This window comes from Rhinopithecus bieti, unplaced genomic scaffold, assembly GCF_001698545.2.
Source record: "Rhinopithecus bieti isolate Rb0 unplaced genomic scaffold, ASM169854v2 scaffold_5478, whole genome shotgun sequence".
Taxonomy (NCBI): Eukaryota; Metazoa; Chordata; class Mammalia; order Primates; family Cercopithecidae; genus Rhinopithecus; species Rhinopithecus bieti.
In genome coordinates, this window is record NW_016805008.1 from 2297119 (window position 1) to 2315992 (window position 18874).

The 18874-nt window shown below is 36.2% G+C and overlaps 1 protein-coding gene across 1 annotated transcript in view; it reads right to left on the reverse strand.

Annotated features, from left to right (window-relative positions):
* MORC1 (MORC family CW-type zinc finger 1) overlaps positions 1-18874 on the reverse strand; it is a 183569-nt gene that overhangs the window by 49564 nt on the left and 115131 nt on the right. Inside the window, 4 exon segments of the mRNA XM_017870879.1 lie at positions 2747-2851; positions 6828-6899; positions 7075-7320; positions 9032-9094. Of these exon segments, the coding sequence (XP_017726368.1) occupies positions 2747-2851; positions 6828-6899; positions 7075-7320; positions 9032-9094 (486 nt within the window).

Sequence of the window (18874 nt, forward strand, 5' to 3'; positions counted from 1 at the left end):
AAAAAAAAAAAAAAAAAAAAAAGAAAACTAAAGTGCCTTAATATGAAAAAAAAAAAAAATTCAAAAGGCAGACTGATAGACATTTATTAATTTTATTAACATAGCAAAAACAAATCTGCCAGTCAGAATGGAATTATTCTCCTGAAAGCATGAAAAAGACACAGTTATAGGAGCACAGGCTGGGATAAGGGAAAGGTTCCCAGAGTCAGCGCTCTTTTAGTATTAGAGTTGCATTGGTAACATCATCTCCGTCATGTCTCTTGGGGAGGTGGACACAGCAGGCTGTCTTAGCTGGACGCCTTTTAAATATTCAGGCACCCAGCTCACCAGCAACTGTCAGATTATAATTGGCCAGCCCATGCAGATGGGCATAATGGGACAGAATGCATAGCTTAAGTCAATATGTGCCTTCCAATTGAACTGAGGCTGTATTTATCTTTTAAATAACTAAACTGATATTATGCTATAATACAACAGTTTCATGAATTTGGACAACGTGAAGTCATCCCTGTGAGATGAAGTTTCTTTGGTGTGCTGAATATATCATATTTCTTAGTTTTCTTAGTTTCTTATACCTAAAATAAGACCCTGGGTCCCACATCCAGTAAATTTGCCAAAATAATAAATGCCACATTTGGGGGTCAGGGGAGGGAGTCTTTTGTGGTAGCTATTTATTCTTTCTTAAGTGACAACCTCCTGCAGCACCACTGTTAGCACTGAGTGCCTTCCTTCTTGAAATTTAATGGACACAGGGGCACACACACACTCACACATGCACACAGATACATGCTATAATTAGAAGATAACTAGGAAGGAGCACGGGGGATGGGACGATCTTTTTTTAATTTCTAGGTTTAAGAAAGTACAGACAGACAACATTGAGGAACAATTATTTCCTACTTGAATTATTGCGACTCCAGCCAAACAGAAATTAATGTGCATCTCTGGATAATACATGTTTATCCAAGTTAATTAGACACCATGAGTATGAAAACAGACATCCTGCTAGGATCACAGAGACACAAATCATACCACATAGCTACACACAGTAATATAAGAACTTGAGAACTATTACCTAAAAAGACAATATTTTAAATATAAACGCCATCTCTAATTCATGAAAAGGCACTTGCCAAAAGCTCTGTGCAAAGCTGAGAGAGGTGACAAAGTAAAGGCTACATGAAAACTCACACAGACTTTGAAGCTTCTGAAAAGCAAGTGTTGAATAGTAATATTCACAGGTACAACTATATTACATTTTGCTTTGAAGAGGTCAAGAGAGGTGGCATTATTTATAACACCAGTTGCAGTTTTGTCTTTCTTTCTAGCCTCTGATTAAATTTTGACCCTTTTCCTTTTGAAAATACTTTGGTGTTTACTTTTTTCATTTAGTTGTTCTTTATCGTTAATAGTGAGGCTATTTCTGTTCCCATTCACAAATCATGTCTATACCTTTTTAACATCCCTTCAAATGGCTTCTTCAAATGACTACAATTTATGGATGAAATGATATGATGTCTGGGAGTAATGGGGGCAGGGAGGGGATATGGATGAAACAACAATGGCTATGAGTTGATAACCACTGGAGCCGGGAAATGGGCACATTTCCTATGGTTGCACTATGTTTAAAATTTTCCAAAATGAAACAACTTTTAAATAAAACCTTTGTTATAGTTATGTCATGTACCTTGTGACAATAATTTTCTGGTGAAGGACATTATCATAAATTAAGCTAAAGTCAGAAGAAATGATATGTCTCTCATTGGCACAAGTGCAATTTAAACCTAATCCACAATTCTATATAGCATTTTGAGGGACCTTACCCTAAAGCCATGTCCAAAGAGGCCATGTCCTTTTCTAAATACTCTCACTTATCATGTCAAAAACAGAACCATCTAGGCTACTGTAGTTGCTCTTATGCAGGTTCAAGTTTAGCTACAAGCTTCTTGGCAATCAAGGTAAAAAGGAAACTATAGTGAGTAATAAAATTTATATTCAGATAAAAGAAAATATCAAACAGATTTTTTCCCTGACATTAAATTCTCATGTGTCAATTACTTTTAGTGAGTTTTTTAACAGAAAGGACACTATATAACATAATGAACACCATGCCTTCACAGATGAAACATTTCTCATATAGTAAGTCATTGAATCATTTCTTCCTGAACACCAAGGGCTTTTTACGTTTGGTTTAGTGAAGGCAAAGCAACTCGATTCTACAGGAGCCCAGACATGTACTCCTTGATACCAAATATCAAGTTAGAAATAGGAACACATTATTTAAAGGAGAAAATGGAGAGCATGCCCATAATCCTTGAATAGACTTTTCTCTGCCTAACTTAAGTCAATTCAGAATTAAACCTTCTGGTGAGAGTCCAAATTATAAATTATAGAAAGGATCATATTCTTCAGATTTGGGAATGAGTTTTCACAATGATCTTCAAGTTATACATATAACTTTTGTAAATTTTTGTATATTTACATATATATTAAGGCTTTCTTAGCCTGATAACTAAAACAGAAAGGGGCCGTGGATTGGGGGTGGAGATGCGTAAGTTCCAAATGTATCTCTACTAGTTTATGTAGCCTTGAGCAAGTAACTTAAACTTTTCTGAGTCTTATTTCTTCATCGAAAAACTAGGTTATCCAACTAAATGTTTCCATTACTTTGAGGCACTAACAGATCCCTCTAATCTTTGTGAATATGAAAATCTCAAGGTGTCATTTAGTGTGTAGTTTATCTCACCAGGATAATATCTGAATCACTCTTGCTGTTGTCATCTTCAATCAATACCTTACATTCCTCTACAAAGTTCAGACTCTGCTTCTTTTTCATTTCCCAAAAAGCAGCCTATAACAAGGAATTAACAAAAAAAAATACAAGGATTAGTTGCAATCAATGGTACCATTAAGCTATCTTCACTCTTCATTCTGCCTCTACATACTGTAGACTTTTGTAGGATATATAGCGAAAATTCAATTTCTGATCTTTGCATATGATAAGCACGTGGTAAGATTTACTCAGAGCATATCTGCCTTCCTAATTCCATGCTGCTTAGGTTAATATTAAAATTAATTATATTTTCTGAACCTTCTCTGTTAGTGGTAATGCCTAGTGTGTTTATTGAACAGGATGTTAGAAATTTACTACAAATAATCCTTGAGTAATCAAATGTTGTTTCAATTACAGTTTAAAACCTGATTAAATTAATTTTTCAAGTGCTTATAAAGAATTTCACAATCTCCTGATTTATCCAGGAGAAAATGGGGTTTTCTAGATTTTCTTAAATATATAATGTCTTCTGGAATGAAATTAGCTTATCTTTCTATTTGTTTGTTTGTTTGTTTGTTTGTTTGAGACAGAGTCTCGCTCTGTCACCCAGGCTGGAGTGCAGTAGTGCGATCTTGGCTCACAGCAACCTCTGCCTTCCAGTTTCAAGCGATTATCCTACCTCAGTCTCCTGAGCAGATGAGATTACAGGTGCCCACCACCATGCCTGGGAAATTAGCTTATTTTTCTAAGAACTGATATGCAATCTGTCTCCATTTCTTCATCTTCCACTTAGCGGTAAATTCATTACTTTTAATGGCAAAAACAGCAATTACTTTTGCATGAATCTATAATCTGGTTTCTACCCTTTCTACTCCAACAACAAAAATATTCCTGAGATCATCCCTCTTACCTCTAAATCATTAAGTCAACAGACAATTTTTAGGTCTTTGGCCAGCTGAGATGGCTTCTCAACAGAATTTAGCCTTCGTGACAGTCTCTCTTCAAATCACCCTTTTCCTCCATTTTGGTTTTAATGAAATAGTAAATTCCTGGTTTCTTCTCTTACTGCTCTGGCAATTCCTTCACAATCATCTGTGCACACCTGTACTCTCGTAGCTAGCCACAAAATGCTAAAATTCCGCAAGTTTCTGTCTAGTCCTTCTTCTCTTCTTACCCATTCAACCTCATTCATCCTCAGGCATGTAAATACCTCACAAGACTGTCTCCTATTTAAACCTCACCTCTGAAATCCAGACTCATGTTTATGACTTTTCACTTGGCACATCCTCTTGTAAGTCTCAAACTATGTAAGCTGAACTCATGCTGTTCTCCAGAAGCCCAGTCACCTTCTACAATGACCAATTTCAATTAATGGAATCACCATTCAACCTGGTGAAAGAGCTCAAAATTCTGTAGTCATTCTGCCGTTTTCCTCTACATGATCCTCTATATCCAATAAAGACAGACCCCAGGAAAGGGCAGTGTTACCTCCTCCATCACCATCATCCTAGCCTACACCACTGTGATCTCTCCATCAGAGCATAGTCAAGTCTCCTAACTGCTCTGTCCACATTCACTTTTGTTAAGCATTATCTGTGAAACAGAAACACCATGTACTGGTTATCAGTTTCAGAGGAGGAGTCTCAAAACTTCTGCCTATAGTATATTGCTTATTGGAGTTGCCAAAGAAAACACAATGCAGTCAGGCACTACATGGAACAATGCTTTACTAACATAGAGAAGATCAAGATCAGCCTCAGAAGTGTGTATCAGTCCCCCATGCCCAGCAGGCTCCCCCATCAGCCAATGCTGGGCAATTGGCTACATGCACTCTTCTCATGCTACAGGAGAAAGATGCTGTGTTCCCTCCCTAAGGAAGATAGATATAGCAGTGGGGTTGACCAAGGTTTCATGTGACACATACATTTAAGTAGAACAAAAGAGCATACACTGGACTTGCAACAGAGAAAGATATTTCCATACAAGGCAATAAACCCAGAATAGGCCATGTGTGGTCTTCATCTCTTGGTAAGAAACAGTCCCAGGCTCAAAGTCCATTCTTATGCAGCAAGGTGGAGGCCAAAATGCTATACCCCTCAGACTGTCTTTCCCAACAACTCTGCTCTCTACTAACCTTTCTTCTACACTCAGCCAAAGCAATCTTCACTAAAGAAAACTCTGGTCATGTCACTTCCCTGCTTGAAACTCTTCAATGGTTTCCCATTACTTACAGGATAAATGCAAAACCCCTTATGGGTAGCCTATAGGACCTGCCCTACTCCTTCACACCACAGTCCCTTTCCATCTCTTTTCCCTGCCATAGATTACTTGTCTTTTTAAAGTTCTTCATATTCACCATGTTTCCTCTTTTTCCATTGCTTAGAAGTGCTTTTCCTCCCCTTTTACCAATGTAATTACATTTCAATCCTAAAAGGCTAGTTACCATATTTTCTGGGAAGATGTTCCTGTCCTACCAGAATCAAAAACCCTTATTATAAACACTCATGCTACTGTGTCATAAAAACTGCCATAGTAGCAGTTGACATTTGTCTCTGTAATTATTGGGTGTCTGTCTCTATCACTAGAATGTAAGTTTGGTGGTGGCAGAAACCATATGTGGTTTTATTCCCAAATCTCCTGTGACTGGCATACTGAATGGCACATAGTAAAATTATATATATACAGACACATCAAAGTATATACTGGTATAAGTATATATATCTACATGAAGTGTGTATATATTGCTTCATATAGCTTTACATACTATATGTTTATGCACACACACATGCACGTGCATACTGAGTCCCTGTATGTAATGTCTAAAATGTTTTTTTCTAACACTTGGACACACTCTCAACTTCTCAATGGACTGTATGTTTTTAGAGCATGTAACATATCTATACAATAAACTGACAAATCCTAAATCTTGAAATTGTACAGCTAATCAGTCTTTCTGGAATTCTGAGTTAAAAGAGATATGATTATAAAGTGATAACATGCAGGAGTTTGAACACAGCAAGGGTTGAATATCTGCTGAATATATAAAACGTTACATTCAAGTACAATACATAATTCAAATCAACAAAAAACTTGAAATTCTGTAGGTTGTAAACAGATTCAGCTTGGCTCATATAGTCTCAAGAAAAGATTTGGGCAAAAATTTCAAAATTATAGGAAAATGGACTTGAAATACTTTAAGAGGATGAGCTACCCAAAAAATGGTATTACGGAAAGGCTGCCTTAGGAAGTAAGGATTTTTACCAAAGATTTTCAGAGAGTCTGTATACCATTTGCCAAAGATATTATAAGGAATGTGTGAGAGATTTCTATAATGTAACTACTATTCAAAATAATTCTTTTGGAAAGGATCATGCATAAAATATCTTGCCTTCCACCATGACTAATGCAATGTCTTACACTGGGTAGAACTCAGCAGATATTTGCTAATTAAGTAAGTTTATGGCTTTCAGAGCCTATAGCAGTTCATTTGAATATTTCCTATGGTGAACAATATCTACTCTTTAAGGTTGAATTTAATTTGTGGAAATAGTAAAAGGGCATTAGAAGTCAAATGTGATGGACAAGGTAGATAAACTAGGCAGTAAATTTTGGCTTAAAAAGATATAAAATGAAAGTTATTGAGATGATGTCTATAATCATTCAGCACTGAACCTAGCACAGGGTAAATGCCCATTTAATTGTAGGCATTAATATTGTTATAAACTGAATCTGAGGGCAAATCCTCAAAAAAAAAAAAAAAAAAGAACTAAATAATGGCAACTCTGTAAGAATAAATGTGTTGTGATTCTTTTCAAAGAAATAAACTCATCTGTACACATGAAAATTCTAGAGTGGTGCATTTGTTAACATGACTCTCAACACTTAGTAATACATTATATCCTTGTTTTTTCAGAACCTTGATTACAGGGTAACAATATGTATGATTTAGCTAAGTATTTTTCCTATAAAGCATTGAATGCAAAACTTAAAGATTAAAGGTTTATCCTATATGAATATTTCTCCCTTAAATACAAATTTAAAAGCCTTTTCCCACCTGGGCATTCTTCAGGGGCTCTTCAGTTGGTTGAGCTCTCCAGACACTGGTAATATTAGCAATCTGACTTTCCTTTCAAAACAGAGAATACAGAAAAAAAAAATTAGAAATTGGGACCTTGTCCAGGGATTGCAATGTATATTTTATAATTAGAGTGTCTTAAAATGTGAAGATGAAGCAAAACCTTGACCGAATGCTATTTCCAGAATAAGTGAATTGTTTTGTGAACAAGAAACAATGATAATACCTGGGATCTCTCAGCTAGTTTGACATTTTCTGGCAGAGCTACTGGAAGTCTCTGCTGTTGAGAGTTCATTTTCTCCTCCATAGACTTTTTCATAATTTTCGTTTCTGAAATATACTCTACATCAGAGTCTGTCTCTTCTGTGTTTCTTTTCTGTCCTCTATGGCTCACTGAAAGCTCAAAGGATGAAAGAGATTCATGCTTCAAGTCATCGCCCAAAAGCCTGATTTTCTGGGTTTTGGTATTTTCCTTAAATAACAAAGAACATGTTTTTATTTTTTGGTAGATAGTTTATTTATAATTAATCACCACTTCTCTCATAACCTCATTATAATAGGTATTTCTTATTACTAATAAAAAGTTTAAAAATCAAAAGTTTAGAAACTTTAGCAAATGTGTAATGCCACAATGGCTTATTAAGAATTTGATTCCTAAATAGCTGCAAAGTTGTGCTGGGTCAAGAAATCTGATTTTGAGGATAAAAAAGCCCAGCAATTGAGAACACACCGTGTATTCTGACTTCATTCCAATAGAGGTTCACTTGCCTTTGGCTCCCTGCTGCAAACAAGGCTGGTCCTCATCCCTATCCACATTCACATCCTGCTTCCTGCCCCTTGCTAGCTGCTACTGCAGTCAATGAAGGATACATTTGCTAAGAGATCTAGAATACATGTGCCTGCTCGTTAGAGCCTATTCTCTTTTGTAAGAAACCAAAAATAACTATTAGAAGGAGAGGAGTTGAGGGCAGAGGACCGAGTGACATTCTAGTTATTCTAAGCATATCATTATCCTCCATAGCCTTAGTGTCCACTAGTCAAGTAACCCTCTCAGCAACAGTGCTGAGGGCTCAGTGAAACTCTTTAGCTCCCATTTTCCTTCACATAAACCACCACCATTTTGTAAAGTTATGATACAGTTGAGTATACTAGTTTGTTCATAGCTAAGTCAAATCTCAAGGCACGAGACAATGTTATTATTACAGAGGACTTACAATGACATGTTACAATCTATTTCCTATGGCAAGTTACTTGCAGGTGATTTTTACAGCTCTCCACTCCAGAAGAATCCCTTTCTTCATCTTGCTGTCAGACTCTGGTGATGATTTATTATAAAACGGGTAGGTTCTAACTCTGGTTTTGTAATTCAGATATGTGGTGATCTTAGATAAATTACTATAAAAGGAGGGAGCTGGATTATAAGACTATACTAGCTCCAACTCATTACTGGGTTCATTGGTCTCTGATTCCTTGATATAGTAGCAGAAGGTGCAAATTAAAAACACACACACATAAACTAAAAAGACAGGATGGAAACAACTGTTCCAATATTTAAAGTGAATAGTAAAGAAATGCCAAAGATACAAAATACATTATGTATATCAGAAATCTATTTATTTAAAGGTTGTCTGAGTTTATAAATCCCATCATCTGCCTGTTAAGAAATGTGAATAATTAAAATTATAAAGAGTTCCACATTTTTGTGTGTGACTGATATAACTGAGAAGCTCTAACTAAAGGCTCAAAAATGTTCCTCTCTAAATTTTAAATTCTACGTAAGAACAGACATCTGAGGAATATAATGTAATATGACATTTAGCAAACACAAGAAATGATACAGGAACTATACATACAACATATTTCTAGGGAAATACACATCCGTAGACAAAAAGTATGTATGTAGATATCCCAAGAAAGTATTGGAAAGAAATACATCATTTTAAAAGGTTACTATGTACAGGAAGGAAGATAATGGGTGATTTAAATTTTGTTTATGTTTTATTTTCTAACTTATCCCTAATAAACATGTATCACTCTAACAAGAATAAAATGGCAGTTAAAATCTATTAGTGCTTCACTGTGTGAACCTCATAAAACATGAAGACTGTTGGCCCTCGATAAGGCTTATCCTTCACATGGTTAAAACATGACATAAATTGCTTAATCCTACATTAATTACTCACCTTATTTGCTGAAGTTAAGCAGGTGGAAGTGACAGTGATTTCGTCCACTGGTATAAATTGAGGCTTTACGGGAAAACAAACCATTAAGGCAAATGTAAGTAAAAATAACCTTCAGTTGGCATAGGGTAATAATTCAGCATTCTCCATTTCTTAAAGAAAGGTCAAGAGAGCAAACCCTCATGAATAATTGTTCCAGGAGTGCATTTAAGTTTAGATATACTGCAATAATGTTCTGATTAGTAGTGACAAGACAGTGCAAGAAAATCCAATGGTTTGTTGAAGCATTACGGATCAAATGTCTTTGAACAAGGCACTGCTCTGTTGAACTGAGTCTTGTGTCCAGCCTCCACCGTCCTTGTCTCTTTTCTCTCAAGACTCTCTGTTCCCCACCTACAGGGTCCCGGGTCTGGAAGGAATCCTGACCTTAGGCAGCAGCACTGTCTAATTCAGAGCTCTGGGCATCAGCTTCAATGGACTCTTGAGTCCATAATGCAGTCAGTGCCCAATCACATTTACTATTCCTCAGGCTTATTTTCATGTTTCCATACTTTGGCCTGAAATGACTTTTCCAAACTTGTCCATTTGTCAAATTCCACTCATCCTTCAAGTCTCAGTTCAGATAACTATCCTGAAGGGCTCCTCCAATTCCCCAAGGGATAATTAATTGCTTTATCTTCTATGCCCTCATGACATTGTTTCTCTCTACATGTTTACAGAGGTAATGTAGTCACATGTGACAACACATTTTTAGAAGTATATTAAAATGAAGCCTCTTTACTACTTCAATCTCCACTTGTCTAATTCATATTCCATTAACATGTGACCACTGATACCACCATCTTGTTTAATGTTTCTGGAGATTTGTTTATATTTCATATATATAAGCATATATATGTGTGTGTGTGTGCGTGTGTGTGTGTATATATATTTTTCTCGCTTTTTGTGGCAGGGAAAGATGGTAGTATATTATACACACGGTCTGTATCATGCCTTTTTATTTAACGATATCTCCTAGAGGTCTTTCTCTTTAGTATATAAAGAGCTTCTTATTCTCTTTTACAGCTGTATTGTTGTATTCCAGTGTATTGTTGCAAAAAAAATGTATTTAACCAGGTCTGTTGATTGACATTTGGATCTTCTCAATCTTTTACTATACAAACAATTTTGCAGTGACCAACCTAGTAAATAGGTAATTTCACATTTGGGTGAATATGTCCATATAATGAATTTCCAAAAGTGAAATTTCTGGGTCAAAAGGTACATGCATTTATAATTTGGATAGACACTGCTAAATTGTCTCTGCCAGGCTTTTTGGTGGCCTAGCATATAGTCATCCTGTGATTATTCCAAGAGTACTTGAAGAGAAATACATAGTCTATTTTGAGAGTGCAGAGTTTAGATAGATAGATAGATAGATAGATAGATAGATAGATAGATAGATAGATAGATAGATAAAATTATATGTATATTGCTCTTATTATTATTATTGATTGTTTAGGTATCCCTGAGTTGAGAGTAAGTTAAAGTTTCCTATTACTGGTATGATTGTCTCTTTTTTTCACATATGACTTGTAATTATTGCTTTATTGACATCATATACATGTTTGATATTGGTTCAACCATTTTATTTTACCCTTTACTTTTGTAATTTAAGTTTTTAATGATACATAGTATTTTCTCTTTTTCTGGTGACCTCCATTATGGTGATAACTTTATATAATATTTTTAGTTTTCTCCATCTTTAGACAGGATCTATGTATTTCCTACTCTGAACAGTGGCAAAATTTGTTTATTTTCTCTTTCCCCTTTTCTTCCCCTGATATTTATCAACAGTATGATCCTTCCCAGTGTCTAACTTAGTACTAAGAAGTATGCTGAAATCAAATAAATGACACCTCTTGGTCTCCTATTACAGTTGAAGCAAACATCAAACTACTTTTCCCTTCTATCACCCTTGCCTTTCCTTTTGGTTAGCTGCATTATTTTTACATTGCCAGGGTATTTACACTCAGTTTGGTGTTTAATGTCACATATGTTTTAGGCTTTTTGCTTTAATTAAATACAGTCAATGCTTACATCCAGTTCTTTGCTGTAAATTTTCAAACATCTCTTGCTGGTTGAAGTTTGATCCCTGGTAGTTTCCTCAAAAAGAGACCGTGAGAATATTTCCTGAGTTCTTTCCTATTTTTATTTTATTTTATTTACTTATTTATTTATTTGAGATGGAGTCTTGTTCTGTCACCAGGCTGGAGTGCAGTGGTGCAATCTCCCCTCACTGCAACCTCCACCGCCCGGGTTTGAGCGATTCTCCTGCCTCAGCCTCCCAAGTAGCTGAGACTACAGGTGCACAACTCCATGCCCAGCTAATTTTTGTAGTTTTAGTAGAGACTGGGTCTCACCATGTTGGCCAGGATGGTCTCCATCTCTTGACCTTGTGATCCGCCCGCCTCGGCCTCCCGGAGTGCTGGGATTATAGGCGTGAGCCACCATTCCCAGTTCTTTCCTATTTTTAAATATATTTTTAAAACTATTTACCTGTAGGCTTTTTATGTGAAGAGTAATTTAGTGAATATAAAAGTCTTGGTTCACACTTCCTTTCCATGAGGATCTTACAGTTTTTACTTCATCAAGTGGAGCTGATTTTTTTTTTAGATAAGAAGTTTGAAGCCAAAGTGAACTGTTTTGTCCCTATAGGTGACTTGACGTTTATACCTGTTGGTCAAAGGAATCTATATTTTTTTACAGTCAAGTAATTTTATTATAATATATGTCTTACTATTGACTATTCTGGGGGCAGATTTTCCCTATTGTGTAGCATACCATTTCAAACATGTAGCTTCAAGTTTTACCCTTTTCCTGAAAAGCATGCCTGATTTCTATCTTTAAAAATGTGTTCTTCCATTATTCTGTTTTCTCTGGGTATTCAAATTGTGCAAATATTGTGTCTCCTTCTTACTTCCATCATTATCATTTTCTGTGTAATTAATTGTAAGCAATTCTTTCCTAATTTCTATTATTTTTATTTGCTTTTTACTTTTATCCTCTACACCAGGAGACAGCAAACTTTTTCTGTAAAAGGTTAGATAGAAAATAGTTTTGCAGGTCACATACAGTCTCTGTTGTGTGTTCTCTCTCTCTCTCTCCTCTCCCTCTTTCTCTCTTTACCATCTAAAAATGTAAAAGTCATTTGCAGCTTGTGGGCCATAAATGAACAGGGGGTGGCCTGGATTTAGCCCATGGGTAATAGTTTGTGATCTGTGTTCTATATCCCCACTATCCTTACCAAAATGATAATTTGCCTTGTGTTCTTTCCAATTGTATGATTTCATTTCTTCTGTTTAAGTTCTGAAAATTATGTTTTATATCATTGTCTCCTACAGTCTCAGCATCTCTTCACAAATCCTTATATTTCTGTTTTAGAATCTTCTTGCATAAAAATGACTTTTTTTATTGAGTTTTTAAAAATGTATGTATAAATGTGTCTTTAATTTCCTTCTGATGTACATTTTAATTTTTTTTCTAATTTACAGCTTTAGTGAGATACAGCTGACAAACAAGTAACAGCACAAAATTCAAATATATAATTTGAAAGCTTTTGATATATGTATAATAATCAAGATAATTAACATACCGATCATCCCCAAAACGTTCCTTGTCTCCCCAGCACCTCTTCCAACCCTGTCCCATTCCTAAGCAACCACTGATCTGCTTTCTCTTGCTGTCAATTAGCTGCATCTTCCGGAGTTTTATATTAAGTGAAATCACACAGTATGCAATAATTTTTTGTGTGTTTTACTTCTTTCACTCAGAAGAATTATTTAAAAACTCATCCATATTGCTGTGTGAATCAAGAGTGCATTCCTTCCTGTTACTAAGTAATTTTCCACCAAATGGGCACGCCATAATTTGTCCTTTCACCTTTTGATGGTCATCTGGATGGCTTCCAGGTTTTGGCAATTACAAACAAAGCTGCTTAGTATAAGCACACAAGCACAAGTTTTGAAGTGGACATATGCTTACATTTCTTTTGACTAATATCTCGGAGTGGAATATCTGGGTCATATGATAGGTGTATCTTTAACTTTTTAGAAACTGCCAAACTAGGCTTACTCCTATAATCCCAACCCTTTGGGAGGCCAAGGCAGGAGGATCGCTTGAGGCCAGGAGTTTGAGACTGCTGTGAGCTATGACTGTGCCACTGTACTCCAGCATGGGCAACAGAGTGAGACCACATCTCAAAAAAACAAAAATCAAAACAAACAAAAAAAACCCTGCGAAACTGTTTTCCTAAGTCATTTTACCATTTTGCATTTTTAATGGTTGCTCTCTTTCCTAGGTCAACATAGCATAATCATTTTAACTTTATCCATTGTAGTGAGTGTGTAGTGGTTATCTTATTGTGGTTTTAATTTGCAATTCCCTTAGTTATTAATGAAACTGACTCTTCATGTGTTTATTGGCTATCTGCATGTCTCCTTTGGTTAAGTACCTGCTTAAATGTGTCTATTTTTTAACTGCATTGTTTTCTTACTATTTTTGTGTTTGTTTTTGTTTTTGTTTTGAGACAGAGTTTCGCTCTTGTTGCCCAGGCTGAAGTGCAACGGCACAATCTTGGCTCACCGCAACCTCTGCCTCCCAGGTTCAAGCGAGTCTCCTGCCTCAGCCTCCCAAGTGGCTGGGATTACATGCATGCACCCCCATGCCCGGCTAATTTTGTATTTTTAGCAGACATGGGGTTTCTCCGTGTTGGTCAGGCTGGTCTTGAACTCCCGACCTCAGGTGGTCCACCCGCCTTGGCCTCCCAAAGTGCTAGGATTACAGGCGTAAGCCACTGAGCCCAGCCGAGTTTTAAAAGTTCTCTCCATACTCTAGATACAAGCCCATTGTCAGGTATTGTTTTGCAAATATTTTCTCCCAGTCTGTAGCTTGACTTCAATTTCTCAACAATGTCTTCTGAAGAGCAAAAGTCATTAATTTTGATGAGGTACAATTTAAAAAAATTCTTTTTATAGTTCATGCATTTTGTGTCACATTTTAGAAATATATGCCAAATACCAGGTCACTAAAATTTCTTCCTATATTTTCTTCTAGAAGGTTATCTTTTACATTTAGCTCCATGATCCATTTCAAAATAATGTTGTATACGACAGGAGGTAAGAACAGATGTTTATTATTTGGGGGGATATATGACTATCCAAATGTTTTGGTTCCATTTGTTGAAAAGATTCTTATTCTCTCTTTAAAACGTCTTGGTCCCTTAGTTGAAAATCAGCTGGCCATATACTTGTGGGTCTATTTCTAAACTCTCTCTTCCATTTCATTGCTATATTTGTCTCTTTTTACACCAATACCACACTGACTTAACTACAGTTTTATTACGAGTATTAAAATTAGGTAGTATGATTCCTCCAACTTTGTTCTTTTTTAAGGTTATTCTAAATTATTTGCACGCCATATAAATTTTAGAATGAGTTTTTAATTTCTATCAAAATGCTTGCTTGAATTTTAATTGATGCTAACTGGGGAGAATAGATATCTTAGCAATGTTGACTCTTCAAACTCATGACATAGAATCTCTCTCCATTTATGTGTTTTATTTAATGTTTTCAGCAGTGTTCTATAGCTTTCACTGTACAGGTCTTACATGTCTTTTCCCAAATTTATCTCCAAGTAGTTAATATATTTTAATGCTATTGGAAATGGTATTTTTCAATTTCAATTTCCAATTGTTTGCTGCTAATATATAGAAAGTTAATTTTTATATATTGATTTTGTATCCTGCAACCTTGTTAAAGCTCATTTCAGTAATTTTCTATAAATATTATCTGTTTTCTACACAAACTATCAGATTTTGAAAGAAAAAAAACTTTTACCTCTTCTTCTGCAATCTGAGTGCCTTTTCTTTCTTTTTCTCTCTTTTCACACCATCTAGAACCTCCTGTACAATGTGGAACTGGAGGGTGAGAGTGAAACTCCCTTGCCTCATTCCTGACCTTAGTGGGAGAACATTGATTCTTTCACTAATAAGCAAGATTTTAGCTGCAAGTGTTTTGTAAATGTCCGTTATCAATTGAGAGAGTTTTCTTCTATTCCTGCTTTTCTGAAAATTTTATCAGGAATGGCTATAGTTGCTCCTTTTTTGTATTTATATTTTGCTAGAATTCTTTAACATTTTTCTTGCAGTATTTTATTTGTTATATAATTATATGGTTTCTTATTGATATTTTACTGGAATCTTTTTTTTTTTTTATGTATCTGTTTAGATGCTATACTAGTTGCTTTTTTAAAACATGTCATTCTAAAAGTTGGATTTTCCAGGACCAGCTCTTTCCCAGAGCTTTCTATAGAAAGGGTAAGTGGAGGGTAAATTTCTAGGCAAGGTGTTTTTCACAAGCCTAGCTTCTTTTCCTCTGATCTCTACAAAAAATACCGCTTCTGCAAATTGTGCCTTATTTGAGTCCTTTCATGTGCATTTCACATTTTCTACTTCTCTGAATCACGGTTGGTCCAGTAGGGTTTCTGTTGCCTGCTGGCTATTGCAGATAATGGCTATAGCTTTTCCATCTCTAGATGTATCCTTCTTCAATAAGTGTATTTGTATTGATTCTTTTGATATGCTATCGCTGGGCTCCTCCTTCGATTTCTCTTCCGTTCTTCCTGTGGAGCTCCTGCATTATCTCGATTGCTTTGAGCAGCTCTGAGAAATATGCTGATATACATCTATGCTATGGCTTGAATGTGTCCCCCCAAAAGCATGTACTGGAAAGTTAATCTGCAATGCAACCGTGTTGGGAGGTTGGGCCTAAAGGGAGGTGTTTAGGTTATGAGGATTCCATTCTCATGAACGGATTAATGCCAATTACTACAGGATTTGAGACTGCAAGTTCAATCTCTCTCTCTCTCTCGCCCTCTTTCACTCTCTTGCTTTCTGCCATGGGAATACACAGCAAGAAGGCCCTGACAAGATGCTGGTACCTTGATATTGAACTTCCCAGCCTCCAGAACTGTGAGAAATAAATTTCTTTTCTTTATAAATTACCCAATCTTTGGTGTTTTGTTATAGTATCACAAAAGAGACTAGGACAGTTTCCTAGTTTGACTAAAATTTCAGTTTCCATTTTTGTCTTCCATTTTCTGTGTTGCTCTTACAAGACTTTCAGAAAAAGAATGGGGAAATGCTAAGTCTATATAGCCATATTTATACCAAAAGTCCCCTGTAATACTTTACCTACCTTTATCATTGTATGTATCACAATATCTAATAGTTACATGTTGACATGTGGGTCTCTTTCAATAAATTATAAACTCCCAATTATTTGTTTTTATCTGTAGTACCTTGTACAAGATTTTGAGTATTATAGGTTCTCAACAAAATGCTGATGATTGGCAGGATAAACAGATGCTTCTAGAGCCTACTGCTCATGTCTTTCATAGCCAAAACAGTGCCACAAGTCCACTCTACATTCAAAAGGTGGTTACTTCTCCACTACTTGTTGGAGCTTATCACAGTATTTGGATGCTTTATATTAAATTCCAGTGTATACTCTCTTCCAGTGTTTGCATCACTCTGGGATGAGTTTTGTTCCTGATACAGCAAAATGGATTCCACAATGTACAATTCTCTTAAATTATCTGGGTTTGTAATATTTTAGGTGCTAGCTTGAAGATAATTATTTTGTGCTAGTTTTATTGTAATGGATTTTGACCTGAACTATTAATCACATCACTAAACAGAATTTTGAGTAAATAAAAATTTTATAAGTTCCATTTCATAAGTTCTATAAATTATACTCTTTCATTTTAATATCAGAGTTGCTTCTACAAAAGAACTTGAGATATTATAGAAAAACACAGCAAAGATGTCTCAACTACATTTTGAGTAGAAAGACATTAATAGTTTGTTTTTTAAGACGGAGTCTCACTCTATCACCCAGGCTGGAGTGCAGTGGCGCGATCTCGGCTCACTGCAACCTCTGCCTCCTGGGTTCAAGCAATTCTCCTGCCTCAGCCTCCCGAGTAGCTGGGATTACAGGCACCCGCCACCACTCCCAGCTAATTTGTTGGTATTTTTAGTAGAGATGGGGTTTCACCATGTTGGCCAGGTTGGTTTCGAACTCCTGACCTCAAGTGATCTGCCCTCCTTTGCCTCCCAAAGTGCTAGGGTTACAGGCGTGAGCCACCACACCCAGCCCCAAATAAAACATTTTATGTTAATACATAAGCAAGAACAGACACAGTAATGACCTCCAGTAACAGGGTGAAGGCAAAAATTCACTCATAATTGGAAGAACACAGCAGGAGACAGAGGAAGAATTCAAAGACAGCTGCACTGAACACCTTTTCTACCTTAGATCTATACCTAGAAGGTTTTACCATAGTCAATGAATGGGTTATGTTTTAACTATATATTTAGTAAAGTGCACCATATCCTTAAGAATGTTGGATATATTCCTCCCACCCATTTGAGTTCTGTTCATCTTCTTTAATTCTATCACATGCTACTTTCACTTTGTAACTCCAGGGGCAGCTCAAGTTCAGTCACCTTGAGCAACTTACATTGTCTTTTCATCTCTTAAAAGTTATCCACCTCTGAAATGTTTTTCTCTTCTTTATAATTTATAGTTCTTCTAATTCTTTCAGGATTATTATCAATGTTCCTCATACGCATAGAAACTTCTTTTCCCACAGTTCTTTCTCTGAATTTATTATAACCCTCTTGACTTCCCTTCCATTCCCAATTCTGTCTGAGAAAAAGAGTCTATCACATCAGCTATGCTCTGCCATGCCATCCTCATAATTCTCAGTCTTGGATCAACGACATCATTTTCCATCTTTGCAGAAATTCCAGGCTGCTAAAATTTGTGCAAGTTGAGTATCTCTTATCCAAAATGCCTGGAAACAGAAGTGATTCCCAGGACAGTCTGTCTGGGAATCAGATTTGGGACTTTTTGAATTTTGGAATATTTGCATATATATAATTAGTTATCTTGGGAACCCAAGTCTGAACATGAAAATCACTTATGTTTCATATACACCTTATACACAGTCTTAAGGTAATTTTATACAATATTTTAGATACTTTTGTGCATGAAACAACGTTTTGACTGTTTTGACTGCAACCTGTCACATAAACCAGATGAATTTTCCTCTTGTAGTGTTGTATCGCACTCAAAAAATTTTAAATTTTGGATTATTTTGAATTTCAAATTTTCAGATCAGTGATGCTTAAACTATATATAACCATTGAATCCACACTACAAGAAATATGCATAGTTCTCATACTCTTCCGGACAATCTTTTCACTTGTCCCTAACTAGCTTCTGTATCCATCTCCACAAAGATTGTTCCAAATCTTTCCTGTACCCTCCACATAAAGCCTACCTCTTTCATAAAAGTTTTAGGTGTATGTGAACACCCTTAACTTCTTTTCCACAATCTCAGAGGAAAAAATGTCCCTCCTCCTGCCCTAACTTAAACCCTGCACTTCGGTCCTAGTAATCCTTCCTTCCTGTCCTTACTGGACTCTTTACAAGAAAAAGGTCCCGGGCTGGGTGAGGTGGCTCATGCCTGTAATCCGAGCACTTTGGGAGGCCAAGGCGGGCAGATCACTTGAGGTCAGGAGTTCGAGACCAGCCTGATCAACATGGTGAAACCCTATCTCTACTAAAAAAACACAAAAATTAGCCAGGCATGGTGGCGGGTGCCTGTAATCCCAGCTACTGGGGAAGCTTAGACAGGAGAATCGCTTGAACCCCAGGAGGCGGAGGTTGCAGTGAGTTGAAATTGCACCATCGCACTCCAGCCTGGGTGACAGAGCAAAACTCCATCTCAACAAAAAAAAAA